The 25540-nt window shown below is 41.7% G+C and overlaps 1 protein-coding gene across 2 annotated transcripts in view; it reads right to left on the minus strand.

Annotated features, from left to right (window-relative positions):
* The window catches only part of F13A1 (coagulation factor XIII A chain), a 155736-nt gene that overhangs the window by 97472 nt on the left and 32724 nt on the right, over positions 1-25540 (minus strand). For both annotated transcript variants that reach the window (XM_045551634.1, XM_045551635.1), the window contains one exon: positions 734-985. In XM_045551634.1, coding sequence (XP_045407590.1) covers positions 734-985 — 252 coding nt within the window. The remainder of the gene's footprint in view (positions 1-733; positions 986-25540) is intronic.

Raw genomic sequence — 25540 nt, forward strand, 5'->3', positions numbered from 1 at the left:
AAGGAAGACTGAAAATAGCAGTAGAGATCAAGTTACATTGTATTAAAATACAGTTAAATGTTTGCACTTCAGAGTTATGGTTTGAAATTTGCACCCATTGTGCACATAAACAAGTTTGTGGAGTCCTTTAGATATTCAGGCTTTCTGTTCTTGATTTAGGAAGATGGAAACATTAGTTTCACTATGAACAGAGTTGACTTTATTCTATTTTTCTGAAGTCAGAGTTATGGATTTCTTTTTTTTTTTTTCTAGACAAGCTCTTGCTCTGTCACCCAGGGTAGAGTGCTGTGCTCCATTATAGTTCGCTGTAACCTCAAACTCTTGGGCTCAAACCAGCCTCCCAAAGCACTGGGATTACAGGAGTGAGCCACAGCACCTGGCCTGGATTGTGATAGTTTTGAGAGTCAAGTTTAATAAGCTCTATTCTTTTACAAAGCAATCGCACACAGAGGATACACCATCAGCACATAGCTCCACAAATAACTCATTGTGCAACTTTAGGTAATCTTTGATTAATCCTGGAATAAATGTACAGCAGCACTAACTTCACATATACAGGTTTTATTCTCACATACATAGAGGACTAATTTTATATCTTTCTCTTTTAATCATGAAAAATGGTATATGTAGGAAAAGGACATGTCTTCTAGAATAATCCTGCTACCTCTCCAAAAAGAGACACATTGGAAATACATAAATTCTTAAATGAGAAAACTGAGTGCCTGCCCCTTACCTTCACACCAGGGGTTGAAGAGAATGTACGTGTCTGTTTGTGGGTTTCGGCTGGTTCGGAGTATGCCGTAAGGGGTCCAGACGGCCACGTACATGCGGAATTTCCCCACGATGCATTCGGGGGAAGACTGGACAGACAGCCGGACAGACCTGTCCTCATTCATCACGACTTTGGCCCCCCACTTTCCACTTTCCAGCTCTGGGACTACAGGCACTGGGATGTAGGTTCCCTTGTTCTCCTGAGGGTAGCGACCTACGAGAAGAAAGAAGAAATACGGTGTTGAGTAGATTTCATAAACCATTTTTGTTCTCACTTTCTTATCTTGTAGCTGAAGTGGGGCAGGGGGGAATAATCCTCTAGACTTGAAATCATAAACTTTAGGTTTGGATTTTATTTCTGCTACCAACTAGCTGTATGATAGTAATGGACTTTCTTAGCTTCTTTGAGGCTCAGATTTGTCATGTCCACGAAAAGAAAAGAAGGCTTGAGACTTTTGTTGCCTGGTTAGATAATGAATTCAAAACAGATGTAAAGACACTAATTTGAATGCGAAGACAAAGCTTGTAGGGTACCGTAAGGTTATTCCCTGAAATTCTGCCCTCTAAAAGTTAGAATTGTTTTATTAGGTAGAAGTAATATTAGTTGTGCAACACTGTTTTTAGGGCCATAAGGCAAATGGGTTTTATTTATTCTGAATACAATTTCTTTATTTATTACAATTACCTATAATGTGAGCATACTAAAAGGCTGTCTATATGTAATCACTCTCATATCCAACCTAAATATGTGCTTACTGCCAATCCCATTAGCAATTTGGGCTTATGTCACAGGCAGTGGCTCAGAATTCAGGCTCCAGTGGCAAATGATCTGGTTTGAATCTTGGCTCTGCTCCTTCTTACTCTTGCAACCTCTGGCAAATTACTTGACCTTTACAAGTCCCTATTTCTTTCCCTTTTTCTTCATCAGTAAATGAGGATAATAATACCACCTATCTCATAGAAAGACAAAATAAAATAACCCATGGAGGATGCTTTACACATAATTTATTGTGCATAACAAATACTTGAAAATGTTTAGCTGTTGTTTTAATAGTAATAGAATATTAAACATCAGAGCATTTTACCATATTTTTAGGAATATCATACTTTATGAATAAGCTATCTCAAGGTAAATCTTATTCTTCTTTATTGCTGCCATTTTGGACCAAATTCTTATTTCATCATCTTAACCTCAAAACTAAAATTTACCACTGGGTTCCTAAACTATAGAGAGTCAACCTCACAGCATTCTTTAGCTTACAGAGTTAAAGTTTACAATTTAGCTTACAGGATGATCAAATTCATAGTTTCATTTACGATTTAGTTTGCAGGATAATAATATTCATAGATATTTTAAACTAGAGCAAATCCTCCACTTATAAACTTTTCCACAATGTGATAGATTAGTTCTTCTTGGCTTGAAAAAAGATACATATCAGACAAGTCTGCAAATTATTTTGATTGTGAACAGAAGAACCTTCAAGAGCAAAATTTATGCACTTCAACTGTTTTATATAAACCATGTAGAGCAGCGGTCCCCAATCCTTTTTGGCACCAGGGACTGGTTTCATGGAAGACAATTTTTCCACAGATGGGGTGGGGGTGGGGGGTAGGGTGGGGGTGGGGAGAGGCGGTATTGCGCAGCCGAGTTCCCAACAGACCACAGACCAGTGCCAGGCCGTGGCCTGGGGCTTGGGGACCACAGATGTGGGGGATTTCACATTAAAACAAACTAACAAACAATGCTACGTTTTAGCCTCCCCAACTACAGAAGTAATTTTAAAGATCTTTAAAAGACGCTTTGGTAGGCACATTGTCAGAGGTAGAGCATTCTAAGGAGGTCGTGACATAAGTTACTGCTGGGCAATTCTGTGAGGATGCTTAATCTTAATGAAAATAATAATTTACACAGTGCAAACCAGGAAAAAAATTAAAAGCCCAGTGCTTTGCTGCATGTTAGGCATATCAGTTAATCACCACTCAGAATGAATATTGCATATTCATCATAAATCCAATAAGAACTTAAAAATGGTTTTCTGCCAAGGTGCCACGGCGTCCAAGCGGTGGTCTTGGGAACGTGTGGGGCTCAGCCTCCAAGGAGCCCTCCATAAATCCACCTGCAGGAGATGTTTGTTCCAGAGGCTACTCTGTCCCCCACTGCCTGTTTACGCTTCCTCTTTGAGCATATGCAGCCTCCTGGGAGAGGCTGCCCTTTTCCCCAGAGTCCTTGCTGTGCTCTGGAAGCCCTATCACTTCTGAAGTGCAGGCACCAAAGGCAACCTTTCCAGGTAAATGGGGTCCATAATTCAGTTATTATGGTGGCTCCCAGCAGCTGTTGCCACTAAATACTGATTTGGATTTAGAATGCATAATATTAAAAAAGACACCAGTTTAGTAAAAATGAACTTTCAAAGGTAAAAATCTATGTGATAATGACAGATTAAAAAATAAGGGATGAAAGGACTTTTAAAACTACTAAGTACGCACCTTTGGGACAGGCAAAGAACAAGGAGGGTGTATCTGAAAGCACTCTTTGTACCTGCTGCGTGCTCAGACCTCAACTTCACCTTGGCACTAACTTCTACTTTTGTTGAGGACATTGAAAGAATGAAGACAATCATTAGTTTTCAATATTACTCTTCAAATGATGACTCAAACACTCACTAAATTTTACCTTTCAAATCCATGTTATACAAAAATAGTAAAGAAAAAGGAGAGCTATGTTTATTTATGCTGACTTTGAACCCAGTCATAACCTAATCTAAAGACTCTAGTTTGTTTGGACATTTTTCATTCATACAGTATTGCCTACTATGTGCTAGACATCATGCTAAGTGCCGGGGATGTAACAGGGAACAAAACAGACAGTAACTCTTGTGCTCAAAGAGCTTATATTCCACAGAGAGAGCAAATGCCTGTGGTGTTTATTATGTTCCTGTTATTCCTTATCAAAACCTACATGAAGGAAACCATTATCGTTATCCTAATTTGACAAATCAGAAAACTAAGACATGGAGTCACTAGGCAATTTGCCCAGGGTAATGCAAGTAGCAAGTAGTGGAGCTTGGATTTGAACCCAGACAGTCTGGCTTGAGAGCCTGGGAGTTTAACCACATAGTATGAGTTAAAAATGCTTTGGAGTTGGTGAGAACTATGTTGAATTCTGACTCCACAATTAACAACGGGGAGCAACTTGGGAAAAATTGCTTCATTATCTTAGCTTCCATTTCCTTGACTCTTTGTAGTTTAGTTCTGGAAATGAAAAGAAAATAGATTTTATGATATAATAAAAGCTTCATGCCTGGCACACAGTAGGGGCTGGCTCAGGGGCCAGTGATTGCTTTTTAAACGTCACAGCCACTGGAAAGTAAAGGCAGAAGGAAGAAGATTTTTCTTTTCTCTGATTCTGAACCTGAGGAAAGGGAGATGTCCCAGGGAAGCAGGTTCTCTGTGTTGAGCGAGGTGTTGTGGCCATGGGGAAGCAGTTCGCTGGCTCTGACACTTACTGGGTCACCTTGTGCAAAGCACTCATCCCCTGTCAACTGAAACCTCACTGATTCTATACAGTGGAGATAACAGTGGTCATGGTTTGTGACGGGGAAGGCCGCTTATCAAGTGGCCGCTGTGTTTCCACATTGCCCGAGGTGCTCTGATTCCTCCAAGTGACCCTGTCTCTGCTCTGGCTGTGGGAAGCCGGCTGGGTTCACCAGTTGCCGACACACATGCAGAACTCAAATCTACTTTCAAAGGCCAGTTTGTCCCACATTCTATATAAAATCTTGAGCTGACTGATTTTTTCATCAGGAGAACTATACAGGCCAAAAATAAAAAATAAAAAGGTGGTGTCATTCATTATTAACTAAAAAGTCTTAATAATTCCAGAATCATTGTAGAAGAATCACATGAAACCTGCCATCCAATCATCATTTCTGATTTTCTGTCATTAATGGTCACCAGACTCTCCATTCACCCCTTAGAGCAGGGGTCAATAAACTATAGCCCATGGACCAAATATAACTTGCCACTTGTTTGTATAAATAAAGTTTTATTGGAACACAGTTATGCTGATTTGTTTGTGCATTATAGCACTACAAGAGCAGAACTGAGTAGCTGTGACAGAGACCATATGGTCTGTGATGCCCAAAATATTTACTATCTGGCCCTTATGGTGAAAGTTTGCCAACCTGCCTTACAGGTTTTACATTTTATTTACTTAAGGGGTGATTTGTTGTAGACACTTGGAGTCTAAGACTTGGGCCTAAGAAGACAATACCATCCCACAGTTTTTCCTTCCAAAGGGAGACACATTACAAAGTGTTCACAGACATCTGCACTACTACAAGGTCAAACTTCAGTTGCCTTAAAGCCTCCTAGTTAAATTCCTCACAGTCTCAGGGGGTGTTAAAAACATAGGAAGTTAGTTGTAAACTTTTTACTAATTTCACAATCCATAGCTAGAATGTACAATTTTAAGACTGTAAAATTTGTTTGAAGTTGTGCAGGCAGTTCACACAGATATGAGAACAAAGTGATGGGAACAAACGTTTTTCTCCTGGGTCCTTACAGAAACTCTACGAGGACATTTGGTGGGGGTGTAGCCAGGTGGAGGGGGGACGGGGCTGGGACTTGCCGCTGGGAGCTGGTTCTCCTCGCTCCGTGCCCTGCTGCCCCCGTGGAGGAAGGTGGAGGGGCCGGACAGGATCAGGGAAGACGGAAGAAACCAAGGAAAGAATAAAGCTGGAAACCGTGAAGGAGGCTGAGGCAAGGACAGCGAGAGGATGTGCCTGGGTGGGTAGGAGGTGCGTGACCCAGGAGTGTGCATCGCATGAGGTAAAAACTGAATAGGAGGAAACGAGACCTAGTGGAGAGGAACTTGTGCAAGGGTCTTGGGTAACAGGGATTTGAGCTGGGAAGGCTTCTAAAGCAATGTCAGCCTCCGAAGGCTGCAGGGAGAAGGCTGAGCATCCCTGCCCATATGGTGAGGCCATGTGGCCCCGGACCAGGGTGGAAGCAGATCAGAAACAGGTAGTGATTACATGAATTCCCCGGGGAGGACAGAGCCCAGAGTGGCAGGCCTTTCGTATTCCCTGTGTGGGAAAGCCAGTTATGAATGTGAGACCAGACCTGTCAATAGTACCGCATGGTCTTGTCGACTGCTCTATTACACCATGTTTAATTCCGAATGTAATGATTCCGACGACAGCGCTGGGGAAGAATTTCCCATGATTGAACTGTGAGTGAGGAAGTTGTGACAGAGTAGTATTTCATTTTGCTAAATAGCCCTTCTCACCCCCAGGAGTTAGCATGTTTAAGAGACCACAGTCAGGCTCCCCTTGGAACATCCATCCATCAACATCCACAGCCAAATCTGCATGGGAGGGACGGCCCCCCTACAGGGACCCCCGTGCACGTATTTGTGGAAATAGAATCCTGGATAGATGTGTTTTTTCCTCAAATTGTACAACTTTTGTGTCAAAAACATCACAGCAAGAAAAGAAAAGCAGGAAATACAACTTCCCAGAAAGAGTCTTGTTTTGTTTTTAATAATGTAGTCTTTGAAACTGGACCACCAAACATGAAGAAATATCCCAATTACTGATTGCCTTCTTTCACACTTATGTAAAGTTGGTGCCATCTTCCCTAGTGATCTAGAACTTATCATATGCTCTAAATTTATGTGCTTGCTTTAATTTGTAAATTATTTTTGAGGCCATGAAACTACTGTTTTTAAAGCAAAATCCACTTGGACCATATGCCTATGTTGGAACACCTCACGGCCCCTTTAGCGAGGGCCTTGTTCTCCTCACACGTACGTGTGTGAATATAGAGTGATGCGCCCACCTTCATCCCCCCAGCCTGGAGCTAGGAAGAAGAGGAGGAAAATTTTTCATTTCATTAAGATGTTACTCTTTTCTAACATTGGCTAACTGGGCTTCAGCTGTGTGCATGGCGTCTTCACATTAGTGTTCCTCACAAGATAAGCAAGAGAAATCTACCTGCAGCTCGACTCAGCCCTATGTAACCTAAGGGAACATTCTCTCTGAGTCACTCATTCCGCAGACCTGAGATTCCACTGCATGCAAAAGCCTGCAGAGATAGTGCCCAATGAAGGAAATTCTTGCTTTTTAAAAAATTAATTTTTTGGTGATGGCTTTGAAATATTTTTACATTAAAAACACAATGTTCTAGATGGTGATTAAGTTTCCGTAGTCTAGAAAGTTCAATAATTAGAAGACAGTACGGCCGGTAGGGTTGAATATTGTTGCTAATAGAACTGTTCTGACTCTGCCTCACTCCTATCTAGAACCTGGAAGAATGTGCTCAGCATCAAGGAGCGGACAGGCACCAGTGACTGAGAAGATACATCTGCCAGTCACTGGTCCCTCTGGTGGCTCCAAAAGGAAGAAGTCAGTAACTCAGGACATCCCCTTTTCTCTAAGCTGTTGGGTACATCACCTGCAAGTGAAGTGGCTGCAGTCTGCTCTCCTTGTATGCTATGTTTAGTAATAATCAAACTTCTGGCCATGTGAGTCTTAATTAATTGCCAGAAAAGCCAAAACAAAACCTTTTCTCCTTATTCATTTAGATATCTATTTCTCTTATTAAACAGAACCAAAGACACTGTCTTATATGTCTTTATAGCCCCCATTGAATGTCACAGTGCTCTGTACCAAGTACGTGCCCAATAAATGTCAATGGGACTGACCCGAGCTCTCTGCAAATGTTAAGCCCCATGAAGACCGTCACAGAGATGTCAGCAGCTCTGGAATGACATGCTTGTGGCAAGTTGGTTTTCTGTTCCAAGCACCCCTCACAAGAAATAAAAATTTCTAGTTCTAAACTTTTTCCTTCAGAGGGTATTTTCCATTCATATACAAACATATTTTAAGCTGAGCTCTGATTCCACCTGCCTGCAGACCTCCTTTAATAGTGCATTCTTACAAGAGGACGGTCTCTACGGAACACAGGAATATATTACATCTCCAGATGGGAAGGTAAATTTCATGACGTTAATTCATTTTTCCATTTGATTCATTTGTTTTTCCCAGGACATACCTTTCACGTTCAAAATAATCAATCTATTTCCAAACAGGCCCTGGAAGTGTTACGGTGACAGCATGATGCATGCGGCGGAGCTGGAAGTGTGCACACAGTCGCCTCGTAAAGGAAGCAAACCTTGTTCTAACAAACAGTCTTAGGATGGAATGGGGGGGTGCACGGGGAACCACTCTGGAATAAACTCCTGAATAACTTTCAGAAATACCAGGTTACCAACTACAAAAACAAAACACTGCCACAAAAAGAGAAATGATCCAAAAGGCACAGAAATCATGGATGATAGCAACTAGGATGAGAGAAACACAAATGTTCGAAAGCAAATCGTCTCTGCAGTCCTTACTGTAGAGACCTGGCCTTTCCATCCATTCACACCCTACCATTGGAAGATTACATACGTGTTTCTAGATGTTTCCTAAAGGAAGAGAGCTTCCTGGCTGTGTTTATTTTGGCTCAAGCAAACTGGGGGAGGTGGATGGGGAAGCTGTATGAAGACCTAGAGTTTCATCTAACTTTGTACACCCAGTGACTTACACAGTGCTGGGAACACAGAAGGTGCTCAACAGATATTTGGCAAATTGAAGCTAAGTACTCTTCAGGGTGTCTTGTCTACCTTGATTTTATTTCACTTTTCTTTCAATGCTTCCTAAATCACTTAAAACCTTTTCTGGAGTAAGGTCTAATTTTGTGAAATATACATGAAACTAGCATTGTGCCGGGCTCTTTCAGTGATTTGGAAAAACAATAAGCCTACTGCATGTTGCTAACCACCCACTTCCTGGCTTTAAGGAGTGGGCCACTCCAACGGCTGACCATGCAATAGTCTGAACGTGAGGAGACCCAGGCCCAGGAAGATGCCAATGACACACAGAGGAAGTAAAGGACATGAGATAAAATTCAGAGGAAACATTGACAGCACTGAGATAGGAGAATTTCTTCCTAAGAATGTCTTGTTTCTGTGAAATAGCACTACAGAGCTCCTTTAAGAAAATGTGCATGCATTTTAAATACTCCTTCAGCATCGCAGGCTTTTGCTGGGACTCCACCAGGAACAGTGTGGAAACCCAGAGGAGGAAGTGGCTAACTGCATCTGCGGAAGTCAGAGAAGACTCCTCAGAGAAAGTGACTTTCTAACGGCTGAGCACACATGTGCATAAAGGGAAGTAAAACTCAACGGAAATCCAACGGGGGCGGCAGGGGTGGGCAGGGGACGGGCGAAAACCTACCTAACGGGTACAATTAACAATATCTGGGTGATGGGCACTCTTATAACCATGACTCAAGCATTATAAAAGTGATTCATGTAACCAAAATTATTTGTACCCTGTAATACTTTGAAATAAAAAAGAAGAAAAAAAAGAAAAAGAAAGGGCTTTGGGATATGATCTTAAACGTGGGCAAGGTGAGGAGGAGCCTCCCAGGCGAGGGAACATCCAGGAGAGGAAATAAGGAAAGTGCAGTTCATGAGGGGGGTGACAAGGAACTCAGGGTGCCTGTGGCAGCTGACCCAGGCAAGGTAAGAAGCGCAGGGACCTGTGCCCTGTGCAAAGGGGTCTGGGGTGTGTCCCTGGGTGGGGCAGGAGCCACAGAGGCCTGAAGAGATTGCATTTCAGAAAGTTCACTCTGCAGGTTGGAAAATGGTGTGGGGGGGGCCAAGAAGGGGGCCAGGGAAACCAGTCAGAGGGCTGCTGAAGGGTCACAAGAGGCACCACAGTGTCCTTGACTAGCTCTGTAGGGAAGACAATGGAGAGGTTGAGGCAGAAACAGGAAGTAGAAGCAATAGGTGTGAGACTCCACTATTGAGTGAAGGGGCAGGTTCGAAGATGACCCCAGGTTTTGTTCCTTCGTCACCGGAGATTTTCAGCGTGTTAGTTGCCGGGCACTGTTTTCAACGACACACAGCCCTGAACCTCTACCCTGGAGATTCGCAGCGCCGCGGCAAACGCGGACGCGTGCGCTGCTTTGTAAGGAGTCTGCTCCCCAAATGAGAACCGGGTATGGTTTTCACTGTGATATAAATTTACTCAATGAAGCTAGTTTTCTGGAAATTCCCTTAACCACATGTCTGTTGCTTCATTCGAGAGAAAACAGAATATTTTTAGTCTTTAAGAAAAAATAACCAACGGAGAATGTTCTACGATTTAGACAGCGTTGGTCACGGAACATAACATTACACTGTAGATTTGTTCCTACTGTTGATTCGGTTCCCAAGAAACAGGAGGAAGAGGAGTCAGACGATTTGGATTTGTGTCTCCTGCGGTCCCCTTGGGCATGACAACTGCGGCTGTGCTCAGCTACTGCGCCTGCTCGCTGCGGCCGCTCTCGGACCCGCCGGCTTCCGGGAGGCCGCTTCCCAGGCTCCTTTGCGCTCCGGCTGCCCGGCAGCTCTGGCCAATGAGAGCGCTGGACGCAGCGTGGGGGGAGGGGAGACGCCAGTGTGCGGCCCCTTGTCTCTCTCTCTCTGCTTTGGGGTGAGGGTCCGAGTCCCCTCCATGGCTCCCGGCTCCCACTGGGTGGCCCCTGCCGTGGCGCCAGCTCCTGCTGGTGGCTTCTGGGTTCTGGTAGGACCTGCTCCTCTGCGCGTCCCCATCGCCAGTGCGGTGGCAGTTTTCTCTCGTTACTAATTCCTGGGCAGCCTCACCACGTCGCTTGTTTGGCTTCTTAGTCATTCCCTCACCTGTGTAACCAATTCCCTTCGTTAAACTCCCACTGCTTGTAAAACCCAGAGCAGTTTCCATCCCACAGGCTGGAGGAGAAATCCTGACCCTGCAGTGTGTCAAACGTTGCACCAACGCTCTGTATAGGCTTTAATAGTCATGTCCATTTTATGTATGGGAAAATCGAGGCTCAGAGAACTTAAGTAACTAGCTCTAGGCTACACAGCTATCGGTTTGCAGAATAATTTGAGTCCAGGTCTGTTTGGTCCAGAGCTGTGACGGGGGAGGCTAATGAACTCTCTCAGTCTATTTTCCATCTATAAAATGGCCATTATAGAAGGTGAGGATTAAACAATAATGTATGTGAAGGGCATTTCATGAACCGAACCAATTATTATTATTCTCATTGTTATGTGGTATCTAATGGCCACAGTAACAAACACTGAATCTATTTTATCTTTTTTATCTTTTATCTATTTTATCTTTTATCTTTTCTGAGCATGACCACATAGATAGTGAAGAAGATGTCTGCTGATGTGGCATGATTCAGGGATTTATTCAGACAACTGGTTATTTATTGAGCATCATTTAAGTCCCAGGCACTGTTCTAGGTACTGATTATACAGCGTTGTCAATACACACAAGGTACAGAGAGATCTAGTGGGAGTAGACAGACAATAAACAAATAAATATATGCTGTGTCAAATGCAGATACGTGGTATGAAAAAAGGATTAGAGCTGCTTCAGGGGACAGAGGGGAGTGGGGCTGGGAGTGTTCATTTGGAGGGAGTGGCCAGAGAAGGACATTTGAGCAGAGACTTGGGAAGAGAGAAGGAATAAGCAGGGGAAGAGTGTTGTTGTATGTGCAAAGGGCCTGAGGAACATAGTGCTTGGCACACTCAAGCACTCAAGGAGGCTGATGTGCCTAGAGCAGAAGCAACTGTGGGAGATGGGGTGCCTGGGTGGAGGGAGCTGTGGGAGAGGAGATCCGAGAGAGCCAGGAGATCGAGCAGAGCCTTGTAGGCCACTGTCAGGACTTTGCATTTTATTCTGATTGAGAAAATAAATCCCTAGAGAAGAGGCATGGTCAGCCTTAAGTTCTTTTAAAAAAGCACTTTGGTTGCTGTGTGAAGACTGCAGAAAGGCAATCAAGATTACTAGGAAAATTTCTTGACTTCTCATCATATTCCCCCTTTGCTTGCTGGTAATGAAAATCTTGCCAATAGAAGAGAAATTAGAGATAATGCTAAAATGTTTGTATCCCTGGGAAAGGCAATGTGTTTGCTGAAATTTGTTGTACTACAATATACAGCTTGATTAGTCTATCTTTCCTAAAAGCCTTTCACAGTGGGGAGAGAACTGGACATTGGAAATAGGGAAACTTGCTCAGGGGAGATGGTATAAAAACTGTGGCCATCGGAAGTACAAGGTTCATTGACATCACCATTGTTTCCAGGGCAATCTCCAGCCCGTCCCTGGCATTGTTTTAAAGGAGGCTCTGGTTTCTCAGTCGATGAGATGGGGCGGGGGTGGGGGGTGGGGGGGACAATAGGATATTGGTGTCACAATGTCTAATTTATTGTAATTTGCTGGATTTCAGCAAACTGTATACCCAGCTGTTTGCCCCATCTGACTCCAGCAGTTATGCAATTCTTTCAATTAACAAAGAATGTTTCCATATTTCTTGGGTTTCTGCCCCACTCAGGCTGGGCTCTGGAAGCCCAAGGAGTGGAGAGGAACTTGGGGAAACATGCTGTGGACAAAACATGGAGGTTGTTGGCTGGAGGTGTTGCGGCTGGCAGCTCTGGGACCCACCTCTTTCACATGCTCGATCGGCTCAGAAAGCATGCCATCAGGAATTCTCTCATGCAAAAACTGAATTTCCCCCGCAAATAGCAAGTCTGTGAAGCCAAGGCTTGTTTTCTTTGTGTTTCATCTATTATATGAGCAGAATGAGGCTTCTAGGTTTTATGAGAAAGACTCACTCAGTTAAAGTCACAGCAACTGACTTAAACAAAGTGCCATTAGTCTATAAGGATAAAACCAAAAGTTTAGCCGAATATCCTCAAGCAAAACAGATCAGCTCATGACATTTTCACTAAAACAGTCAATTCTTGTTAATAGTTTAATGAAAACAGTAATGAGACTAAGAACAAACCACTGGTAAATCTGACAAAATATTTGTCTGTCTTTGGAATGCAATATATATTAATGCAATATATAACAGCAAGTGTTAAATGAGTTTATATTTCCAGAGATGAAACCAATTATTGTGAAAAACAAAAATCAACATAAACATTCAAAGGAGTAAGGTGCAGTCAATCTGATATTAATCTTCAAGTGGATATTCAGAACACATACTCAGTAAACATTTATTTAAACAGATATTTACTGGTTCTTACTATGAGCAAAGCAATACCACTTAATCTGGAGGAGAAAGGGTGCCAAGTGTACTGAGATACATATATTTCCTGTGCTCAATGGGTTTATAATCAAATATCCAAGTTTAGACTGTAATCTAAGTCAGAATACTAATGCCACATGAGAATAACAGGCCAAGAGCAGTAGCTGTTGGGAAAGTCAAGAGCAACTTTATTAACAACTTTACAACAAATATATAACTTGAAGGATGGATAGAAAGACATGCACATTCCCATTTTATCTATTCATATGTATGTTTACATGTGGATGTTTATTTGCTTGCTGTAGATGTCCATTGTTACTTCATGAGGTGATCACTACTTATGGGTAAAAGAATCATAAAAAGAACTGTTATCTAAGCCTGGTTTTTGCAAGCAGTGTAGACAAACTGCACAAGAGGCCATGAACACAGTTGAAACACAGCATCCCAGGTGGACTGGTGGAGCCTTGCCTGAGGACGCCTTGTGGGGGAACATGATTGTTGCTCTTGACATCTCGCCAAGGCCTTGGAATATACTCCAGTGTTTTCTCATCTCCTCTGGTCACTTGTTCCCTGCTGATTTGCCTAGTCTTCTCCAATGACAGTGATTGCCGAGTATCTCAGTTTGTGGGCTGAGGGGGTACAATTTGGCCTTCCATAAATGACAAGTCCAGTCCTTTAGGAAACTGCCCAGTGAGGGAATTTTGTCCATGACATCTGCCACTTCTCCTAAGCTCCAAAGTGCTTTGCGCAAGAAGCCTGGAGTTTCACGATGTCTGCTGAGTGGCTGAAGAACCCTCACCTGGACCTGCCTTCCTGGAAGCATCTGATCACTGAACATCACACGGCACCCCATGAAAACAGCCATTTGGCAGCTCATTCTAAGGTAGCTAGTCTCAGCTAACAGCTGATGGCAAGAGGCTAATGAATCCATTCTTGCTAAAATTTTAAAAGTGAGAAGACTGCATGTACTTCCTCTTACCTCCATATTTTTATTTTGTACGAAGTGATTCCTTAACATCTTAAAGGAATAAACTGCCATAGAATTCCATTAATTGCATAAAATTTGGAAAGGATGAATGGTTCCTGTTCTTTACTTCATATTCTGTGGACCCTGACTTCTTCCAAGACCTTTCCAGATCACAGGCCCAGCGCCAGGCCAGGCACACTGGGACCAGCTACCCAGGATCTGAATCCCACTGAATCCCACTTGTTTCTGCTTATGGGAAGACATTGGATGGAAAAACTCAGCTGAAGTATCAATTATACCTCTATATGTCTTTATAGCTCAAAATAATACATTTGTATTGTTTTAAGCCACTAAGATTATGATGATTTGTTACAGCAGCAGCAGAAAACTAACACAGACACCAGGCACCCTGTTGGCACATCGTGAGGACTCAGGAAATGCTCGCTGATATGGTTACTGGCTCTGTCCCACATTCACTCAAGTCTCCTAAGGTGTGAGTTAGGAGAAGCCTCAAGGATAAAAAAAGTTGGAGAACAGGAGTCATGAATTGGGGTCACCCTAGCATGACAAAGAGGCGAAAACAACAGTAAGTGAGATGACATGAGGTTAGATTGGGTAATACTCAGAGGGCTAGGATAGCAATGAGCACACCTAGCACCCAGTTATTGGTTTCTAAATAGCACTTGCTATTAAAAGGAAGCACAGCTCTTTAAGAAATGGTTCCTTTTGGATAAATGATTATTTCCAGGGCTGGGGCAGGAAAAATACAAAATAAGCCTGAAATATCTTATTGTGCCAGAGAAAAAGGAAGTAAAGATACCAAAGCAAACTGGAACAATTTCCAACTGGCAAAACCCAAAACCCATTTTGGGTTTTTTCTTTTTTTTGGCATTTCATTTATTTATGTTATTTTTTAATTTCCGTATATTACGGGGGTACAAATGTTTAGGTTACATATATTGCCTTTGCTCCTGCTGAGTCAGAGCTTCAAGCATGTCCATCCCCCCGATGGTACAAACCGCACCCATTAGGCATGAATACCCATCCCCTTCCCCCCCCCCACCTGCCCAACACCAGATGAATGTTATTACTATACGTGCAGATAAGTGTTGATCAGTTAAGTCAGTTAATACCAATTTGATGGTGAGTACATGCGGCACTTGTTTTTCCATTCTTGTGATACTTAGTAGAATGGGCTCCAGTTCTATCCAGGATAACACAAGAGTGCTAGATCACCATTGTTTTTTGTGGCTGAGTAGTACTCCATGGTATACATATAACACATTTTATTAATCCACTCATGTATGGATGGGCACTTGGGCTGTTTCCACATCTTTGCAATTGTGAATTGTGCTGCTATAAACATTCAAGTACAGATGTCTTTGTTATAGAATGTCTTTTTATCCTTTGGGTAGATGCCCAGTAATGGGATTGCTGGATCAAATGGGTGTTCTACTTTTAGCTCTTTGAGGTATCTCCATATTACTTTCCACGGAAGTTGTACTAGTTTGCAGTGCCACCAGCAGTGAATGAGTGTTCCTATGTCTCCGCATCCACGCCAACATTTATTGTTTTGGGACTTTTTCATAAAAGCCATTGTCAGTGGAGTTAAGTGATATCTCATTGTGGTTTTGATTTGCATTTCCCTCATGATTAGAGATGTTGACTATTCATATGTTTGTTGGCCATTAGTCTCTCTTCTTTTGAAAAGTTTCTGTTCATGTTCTTTGCCCACTTTTTAATGGAGTTGTTTGATTTTTCTTGCTAATTTTCCTGAGTTCTACATAAATTCTAGTTATCAGCCCTTTAATGGATGGGTAGCATGCGAATATTTTCTCCCCTTCTGTAGGTTGTCTGTTTGCTCTCATCATAGTTTCCTTGGCTGGGCAGAAGCGTTTTAATTTGATCAGGTCCCATTTATTTATTTTTGTTGTTGCTGTGATTGCCTTTGGGGTCTTCTTCATAAATTCTTTGCCTAGGCCAATGTCTATAAGAATTTTTCCAACATTTTCTTCTAGAATTCTTATAGTTTCATGCCTTAGGTTTAAGTCTGTTATCCACTATGAGTTGATTTTTATGAGAGGTGAGAGGTGTAGATCCTGTTTCAGTCTTCTACATGTGGCTATCCAAATTTCCCAGGACCATTTATTTAATAAAGATTCTTTTCCCCAGTGTATGTTTCTGTCTGCTTTGTCAAAATTAGATGACTATATGAGAATCATTTTATATCTGGGTTCTCAGTCCTGTTCCATTGGTGTATGTCTCTGTTCTTGTGCCAGTACCATGCTGTTTTAGTTACTATAGCCTTGTAGTATAGCTTGAAGTTTGGTAAATTGATGCCTCCCAATTTGTTCATTTTGCTTAAAATTGCTTTTGCTATACAGGGTCTTCTCTTGTTACATACAAAGTGTAGAATTATTTTTTTCTAGATTTAAGAAAAATGATGATGGTATTTTAATAGAGACTGCATTGAATCTGTAGATCACGTTGGGTAGTATAGACATTTTAACAATGCTGATTCTGCCAACCCATAAACATGGTATGGCTTTCCACCTGTTTACGCACTCTGCTATTTCCTTCCTCAGTATTTTATACTTCTCTCTGTAGAGGTCTTTCACCTCCTTAGTTAAATACATTTCTAGGTATTTTATTTTCTTTGTTCCTATTGTGAAGGCTATTGAGTCTTTGATGTGGTTCTCAGTTTGACTGTTGGCGTATAGAAAGGCTACTGATTTCTGTACATTGATTTTGTAACCTGAGACTTTGCTGAATTTGTTTATCAATTCTGGTAGTCTCATGGCAGAATCTTTGGGATTTCTAGATATAAGATCATATTGTCAGCAAAGAGCAATAGTTTGACCTCTTCTGCCCCAATTTAGATGCCCTTGATTTCCCTCTCTTGTCTGATTGCTCTGGCTGGGACTTCCAGTACTATGTTGAATAGAAGTGGTGATAGAGGGTCACCCTCTGTGGTTCCAGTTCTAAGCAGGAATGCTTTCAGTTTTTCCCCATTCAGTATGATATTGGCTGTGGGTTTGTCATATATGGCTTTCATCATTTTTAGGTAAGTCTCATCTATGCCTATTTTGTTAAGCATTCTTATCATAAAAGGGTGCTGAATTTTGTCAAATGCTTTTTCTGCATCTATTGAGAGGATCATATGGTCTTTGTTTTTACTTCTATTTATGTGTTGAATTACATTTATAGATTTGCATATGTTGAACCATCCCTGCATCTCTGGGATGAAGGCCACTTGATTGAGATGGATTATTTTTTTGATAAGCACCTGAATTCAATTTGCTAGGATTTTGTTGAGAATTTTTGCATCCCTATTCATAAGGGATATTGGTCTGTAGTTTTCTTTTTTTGTTGCATCCTTTCCTGGTTTTGGTATCAGGGTGATGTTGGCTTCATAAAATGTGTTGGGGAGGATTCCTTCCTTCTTGACGTTGTGGAATAATTTCTGCAGGATAGACACCAGTTCTTCTTTGTAGGTCTGGTAAAATTTGAATGTAAAACCTTCTGGTCCAGGACTTTTCCTTTTAGGAAGGTTTTTTTATTGCTACTTCAATTTCAGAACTTGATATTGGTCTGTTCAGGAATTCTATTTCTTCCTGACTGAGCCTAGGGAGGCTGTGTATTTCTAAGAATTTGTCCCTTTCCTCCACATTTTCAAGTTTATGTGCTTAGGGGTTCTTAAAGTATTCATAGTTGATATTTTGTATTTCCATGGTACCAGTTCTAATTTCTCCTTTTTCATTCCTGATTGAGATTATTAGAGGCCTTTCTACTCTGCTTCTCATTAATCTAGCAAGAGGCTTGTCAATTTTGTTCATTTTTTCAAATAACCAACTTCTTGTTTTATTAATTTCTGTATAGTTTTTTTAGTATCAATTTCATTTAGTTCTGCTCTGATCTGTGTTATTTCATTTCTTCTACTGGGTTTGGGGTCAGTTCGCTCATCCTTTTCCAGTTCTTTGAGATGATTCATTAGACTGTTGATTTGTGATCTTTCTGTCTTTTGGATGTAGCCGTTTATGGATATAAATTTTCATGTCAGGACTGCATTAGCTGTGTCCCACAGATCTTGATAACTTGTGTCTCCTTTATCATTTAGTTCAAAGAATCTTTTGATTTCACCTTAATATCCCCCTTAATGCAATAATCATTCAGCAGAAGGTTGTTTAATTTCCATGACTTTGTGTAGAGATGAGAGTTTCTGTTGGAGTTGATTTCTAATTTTATTCCACTGTAGTCTGAGAAGATGCATGGTATAATTTCTATTTTTTTAAATTTGTTGAGATATGATTTGTGGCCTAGGATATGGTCAATCTTAGAGAATGTCCCATGAGTTGATGAGAAAAACATATATTTAGTGGTTTTGGGCTAGAATGTTCTGTAAATGTCAGTCAGCCCCATTTGTTCTAGAGTTCTGTTTAAGTCCCTTGTTTCTTGGTTTATTATCTGTTTGGAGGATCTGTCCTGTTGTGTCAGAGGGGTGTTGAAGTCCCCAGCTATCTCAGTGCTGCTGTTTATCATTTTGTTTAGATCAAGTAGGATTTGCTTTATGAATGTGGTTGCAGCTGAGTTAGGTGCATAAATATTTAGAATTATTATGCCTGTCTTCATGTTGATTTTTACCCTTTGCCATTATATAGTGACCCTCTTTGTCTTTCATTACTTTTGTTGATTTGAAGACTAAGTTATCTGAAATCAGAACTGCTACACCAGCTTTCTTTTGGCTTCTGTTTGCATGGAATATTGTTTTTCCATCCCTTCACCTTGAGTGTGAATGCATCCTTGTGGGTTAAATGTGTTTTCTGAAGACAGCAGATACTTGGCTTGTATATATTTATCCATTCGGCCAGCCTATGTCTCTTTAGTGGTCAGTTCAACCCATTTACATTTATTGAAAGAATTGATAAGTGCAGCAGATTTTTGTTCATCCTATTGGGTTGAACTTTATTGCTTTTTTTTCTCTTTTGAGCCATTGTGGTATCTGGACTTTGACCTTTAGCTTTTGGATGGTTTTACACTGGTGAGTGTTTATTGTGCTGATCTGTGTGTAACACTATTTTGAGTACTTACTGGAAGGCAAGTCTTGTCTTGATGAATTCCCTCAGTGTTTGTTTGTCTGAAAAGTTCTTTATTTCTCCTTCATATAAGAAATTTAGTTTTGCAGGATACCAGATTCTGGGATGGGCATTATTCTGTTTGAAAAGAGTGAGAATGGGGCCCTAGTCTCTTCTGGTTTATAAGGTGAGGAGTCTGCAGTTAGTCTTATGGGTTTTCCTTCGTACATTACCTTCTTCTTTCACCATACAGCTCATAGGAGAGCTGCTTTCGTGTTTATTTTGGCTAGTCTGATGACTATGTGTCATAGTGTTTTCCTGTTTGCAATGACTCTCCCAAGAGTCTTTTGAACTTCTTGTACCTAGATATCTAGATTTCTAGCAAGGCCAGGTAAATTTTCTTCCATTATATCCTCAAATAATTTATCCAACCCTTGTGTATTTTCTTCTTCACCCTCAGGGATGCCTATAATTCTCATGTTAGGCTTCTTCACATAATCCCACATTTCTTGTAGTCTTTCTCTTTTCTCTTATTTCTCTGCTCTATCTCCGTGACTGACTTATTTAATTGAAAGGTATTATCTTCAATCCCTGAGATTCTTTCTTCTGTTTGATCTACCCTATTCTTGAGCCTTTCCACTATGTTTTGTAATTGCTTTAATAAATTTTTCATTTCCAGAAGTTCTGTTTGAGTTTTCTTTAATATTGCAATTTCTTTAGTGAATTTTTCTTTCATGTCCTGGATTTTTTTTTTTTTTTTTTTTTGTGGTTTCTTTGTGTTAGGTGTCCATTTTCTCTTGGATATCACTGAGTTTTCTTATAATCCATGTTCAAAATTCTTCTGTCATTTTACTGTTCTGGATTTGATTGATATCCATTGCCAGAGAGCTGGTGTTCCCATTTGGGAGTGTCTTTTCAGTTTGATTCTTCATATTTCCAGATTCTTCATATTTCCAGCTTGGGTCTGTTGGGAAAGTTATCCTGAGGGAGCTGGGAGCCTGGTGCCCTGTCCTCAAGAGGCTCACTGCTCACTGGTGGCAGCCATCTCTGGGCTGGTGTCAGCAGCTCTCTCCCGCAGCTCAGGAGGCCCAACTGAAGTCTGAGATGCAAAGGTGGGTAAATTTCACTGCTCCACTTATCCTAGTCACTGGTCTCCAAGCCTCTTGGGGCTTAGACCCTGCTGATGCCTTTCTCCTTCTAGTTCTGCTCTGCAACCTCTTCCCCTGGAGTTTGCTGTAGGTTCAGGCACCCTTCCTTCCCACCCTTACCCGATCTTGTTTGTCTGCCTGCTTGTTTTTTTCACTTTCATCTAAAATCTTTCCTTCTTGCAAAGACACTCTGGCTGGAGGTGTTTCTCATCTGCCATCTTGCCTGTTCTCCCAGGACTGTTTGAACATCAAATTAAGTAATGATAATAACAGATATAAGTTAACCCATATAATTAAAAGGGAAAATCAAGAATACATATTAATGTCAATCATTTATTCTATCAATAAAAATTTTGTTGATAAGTGAGATAATTTCATAGTCTCAAGATACTTTCCTGTAAACTACTTATTAACAACAAAGGGAACAGAGAGTAACTTTCCAGGGGATAATCCCAATAGACACCTCTCTGGAGGGCTCTGAGGTGTGTTCCCCAGAGCCCCCTTTAGGAATGACAAGCAGACTTATCCCCAGCCACTGCAAGTGATGACAGAAAATGATCCCTGGTGGGAAAGGCTTCCTTGGGAATTGCCTTAGCTCAAGAAAATTGCCTCATCCAGGGTTGCACCTCATTCTAGGGGCAGCTCACATCCAATGACTGATCACCATGGGAGTACAAAATCTAGTCCCTTTGTCCCCATCTCAGGAGAACTCTGAAGAGCCTCCCAGTTACATAGCTCCATCTGGGGTCAGCTGAGGCCTTTGTTGTGACTGCATCGCTGCCAGACTTCTCCCTTTGCTAATACTGCTTCCTTCCATAGGGGCTGATCCCAAGAGCACTCCCTAATCAACTGCTCTCATGCTAACGTCAAAGTCTACTTCCTGAGGTACTCAACCTTTGGCACCATCTTAATCCTATGGCCAAAGTTAACATGATAAGTAACAATATCTAAAAAGTTTTGTGCATCCAGTTACGAGGCACTGAGAACATAGCACTGCTTCTGTAAAAGATAAGTGACCTGATTTTAATCACGAGGAAACAACAAACAAGCCCAAATTGAGGGGCATTCTACAAATTACCGCTTTGTCATTTGTCTAATCATGAAAGTCAAAGCAAGACTATAAAACTGTTCCAGACTGAAGAAAACTAGAGAGATGAGACACAACAACTAAACATAGCATGTGGTGCTGAACTAGATTATCTTGCTATAAGGGACACTATTGAAACAGTTGGCAAAACATGAGTGGGTTCTACAGATTATATTGCCATGAAGTATCAATGTTAATTTACTTATTTTGATGCTTATATAGGAGAATGTCTTTGCTCATGGGAAATACACACTAAAGTATTCAGAAATGATGGGACATCCCACTGACAACTCTAATGGTTCTGGAGAAAAACAGAAATTCTTTATGTTGTTGTTTGCATTATTGTAAATTTTCTGTACAGTGGAGTTTGTTTCAAAATTTTTAAAAATAACAACAAAACAATATATAAACCCACTGTTTGTACAATTATCCTGTATATCCATGTCCTTCATTTTTTTTTTCCATTAGTTAAAAATGTTGCTCTTAAGAAACTTAAAGGCCTCCCTTCAGTTTCCAGGGCTGGGGCAGGAAAAATACAAAATAAACCTGAAACATCTTATTGTGCCAGAGAAAAAGGAAGTAAGGATTCTGAAGCCAATTGGAACATTCTCCAACTGGCAAAATCCAGGGCTGTTTGAACATCAAATTAAGTAATGAAAACAGATTTGAGTAACCCATATAAAGGCGGTAACCTATATAAAGGTAGGCCTTTAAGTTTCTTAAGGGCAACATTTTTGCAGTTTGTTTGGCGCATCAATATCAATTCTTCAAAAGTACGTGTTGAAGGGATACCCTCCTGGTTGCCAAATACTAGGCAACATTCTATTCCTAATGAGGGTCACGAGGTGGCCTTTCCCCTGAAGTAGCATTAGCCATAAGAGAATACAGGACTAGCTGGTGAGAACCAGAACTCAGTGAGGTGCTCAGCCTGTTGTCTACCAAGGCAAACAAATCCAGGGGCTGGAGAAATCACCATATGAGTGGTTACTTGGTAAATCACTGAAACGACGATGACTGAGTAGCCACAATGCCAGGTTTCCCATGCCATATAAATCCAGGAGCAATGAGGCAGAGATCAAAAAGAGATTTGTTCCTAACTTCTGAAGATGATTACCTTATGCTTGGGCCTTAAATAATCAGGCCTGTGATTTTTTTCCTGAAATTTTATCTTGACGGCTATAAACACAAGTGCTGTCTTTATGAATCATCTTTATTTTTAAAATTTGGCTAACACTCCACTCAAGTGTCTTTGACATGTTTAAAGCAATTTGTTTCACAAATATGCAAGTTAGAAAAGATTGAAATGACGGCAATGAAGCAATGGAGACAGGGTGTCATTTTCTATCGCTCAGAAACATGTTGCACAAATAAAAAAAGTTGTTTGATGGAAAATGCCACTCAGGCTGTCTCTAGTACTTCATTTCCGTCATTGCAGTCACAGCAACATTGTTTTTGTCTCTTTCTGTGAAATTAATTGCTTCAGAACACTAAAGTCTCCTGTGGGCCCCGGGCCCTAACCAGGCAGTAACTGCAGACTGACTCCCTGTGGGCACATTGCTGCCGGCCTGCCGGGACCGGCCTCCCCTGTGACTGTAAGCTCTTCACAACGCCAGGAGCCTGGGAGTGAGTGGTGCCCGAACCCCAAATGTAGCTGCATAACTTGATTCAGGAAAGCATTTCTTTTTCGTTGGAAGCTTGTGTACAGCAGCAGCTGAATGAAAAGCTTCCAAGAATGCCCCTCCTCTCAGCCGGGAGGGCGTGCATCTCCTGTCCCTCTTGGAATACTCCCAATTCCTCAGGAGCCATTGAAAGACCTGTCTGTCTTGTTCGAAGACTTTGTCCTTCAACTCTGGCCTATCTTCTCCCTCCTGACCACCCAGAGTCATCGCTTCTGGCCTGTGTCACATATTTCTGACAGAGAACTGTGCTTGATGATACACTCTACAGCTGTGCTCATGGTCTGTGGAATCCTTCTCACCCCAACTACAGTCAGCTCTTTACAGACAGGCGGAATCTTAAACCCCCATGGGGTGTCACAAAGCACTGGACACAGCAGAGGCTTCTGCACTGGAAATTCACTGAACCAGATGAGAGGTTAGAAAGGCCTAGAAACAGAAACGGAAAGGAAGCAGACAGGGAAACTGAAGAAGCCACAGCAAGACTTCCAACAGTGTGGCAAAGGGTGGTCCAAATGTCTAAGCTGGGCTTTAGCCAGAGATGGGGCAGCACGTTTAGCACATCCAGCACTGGCTTCCTGGAGGCTAAAGATACACTTGTGAACAGACACACAAAAAAATTGCTATACCTACCTCCCGAGAGTAACTCCTATTACTCCCCTTAGTAATGGGCAAATCCCTAGACATTCATGCCCAGGGCAGTGTGTACGTGTGCATGAAAGAGAGAGAACAAGAGAGCGTCAGAGCAAGAGAGAAACGGAGAGGCAGAGGTGGAGAGTGATAGAAATCACAAGAAATAGGAGAAAAAGGGCTGAGATACTGGGGAGAAAGAGAAGGTGAAGAGGATGGCAAAATAGAGGAACAGCTACTCATAAAACTATAAATAGTTACGTTACGACCAGCTCACACCTGTCTGGCCCTGGCTGCTGTTATAGTAGCACTTTATGAAGGTTATGCTTCCTTAAGGAATACTATAAGGACCTAGCTTTCCTATATAGTTACAATATTCAAAACAAGGCTAGTAATTGGGTCATCTTATTAGCAAGCAACGATCACTAAGCAGTTCAAAGAGCTTCCAGTTATTCCCCTCGTCAATCCTATAACCTGCTCTCGAGGTAACCAGAGGGCACAGATGATGGGTACTTAGTCCACTGGCAGCCCTTCCCCAGTGGGTTTTAATTCCACTTGCACACAGTTTCTTTTTCTAGATTGGTGACTTAAGAGCAAGGTATAGCAATGGGCACATTTGTTTTCATTAAATATTTTTCCCCACCTTTTTTACCCCTTGCTTCACATACTGCAAGAATGTATTAGAATTTATGTGGAAATGCCAGGGAATGCCCACACTGCATCATCCCTGAGTTCAGACCCTGACTTTCTGGGAAGAGTACAGTCTCAATTATGCAGGTGCTAATGAGCCAAGCTTATGAATTCTCATAAATGAACGAGTCACTGTAAGACACAAGTGTGAAGTCAGAGAGGAACAGAGAGGGACAAGGTGAAGGCAAATTAGGGGACCGGAAGGGAGGGGGAGAGAGTGGCGGGAGGGAGGCAGCACCTGTGTGTGTTCTCATTCCAGCGCCCACGGTCCTTGGCAAGTCTCTGCGTAGCACACTTGCCGTGACGAAACACACTGGTGACTCTTTCACCCTGAGGACCCCAAGCTTCGCTCAGAAACACAAGCTCTACAGGATGGGATGTGGGCCAAAGGCAGGGCAGGGGAGGGGCACGGACGGTCTCTGAAACTAGAATAAGGATGGCAATCCTTCCTGCTTTGAGATTAACCTGTCTCTGTCCCTGCAGCTAGAACTGTGGGCAAATAATTCCAAGCAGAACTTGGCCTGTGGGCTGTCAGGGCTCCTGCTTGACTAATGAAGCTGTTGGAATGGTTGTTGCAAGGACAGGGGCATTTTTGTTTGGAGGTTCAGTGATCATTGTCTTTGCCACCAGGAGACAACAGACATGAGGGTGGTAGCCCCCTTTTTGCCTTTTGAAAGCTTTTTTTGGTAGATTTTTTAAAAAATTGACAAATAACAATTTGTGTATTTATGGGCTACAGTGTGATGTTTTGATCTATGTTTGCACTGTAGAAAGATTTAGTCAAGCTAATTAACATATCCATCTCCTCCTATAGTTATCATTTTTTAAATGTTAAAAATCCATTCTTATATTTTGAAATATATGGTTCATTATTATTAACTGTAGTCATCATGCAGTGTAACAGATCACTACAATTTATCCCTCCAGTCTAAGACTTTGATCAACACCTTCCCTTTCCCCATGCTCCCCCTCCCCCCAGCCTCCTGTGACCACCTTTCTATTCTCTGCTTCAAGTCTGATTTTTTAGATTACACATATAAGTGAGATCATATAGTGTTTGTCTTTCTCTGTCTGGCTTATTTCACTTAGCATAATGTCCTCCAGTTCCATCCATGCTGTCGTGAATGACAGAATTTCCTTCTTTATTAAGGCTGGATTGTGTGTATTCATACACCATATTGCATTTATCCACTCATTTGTTGGTGGACACTACCTAGGCTGCTTCCACATGTTGGTTAATGTGAGTAATGCTTAAATGGACTTGGGAGGACATATATCTCTTTGACACACTGGTTTCAATTCTTTGGCTATGTACCCAGTAGTGGAACTGCTGGATCATATGATAGTTCTATTTTTACTTTTTTGAGGAACCTCCGTACTGT

Source organism: Lemur catta, chromosome 5, assembly GCF_020740605.2.
Source record: "Lemur catta isolate mLemCat1 chromosome 5, mLemCat1.pri, whole genome shotgun sequence".
Classification (NCBI taxonomy): domain Eukaryota; kingdom Metazoa; phylum Chordata; class Mammalia; order Primates; family Lemuridae; genus Lemur; species Lemur catta.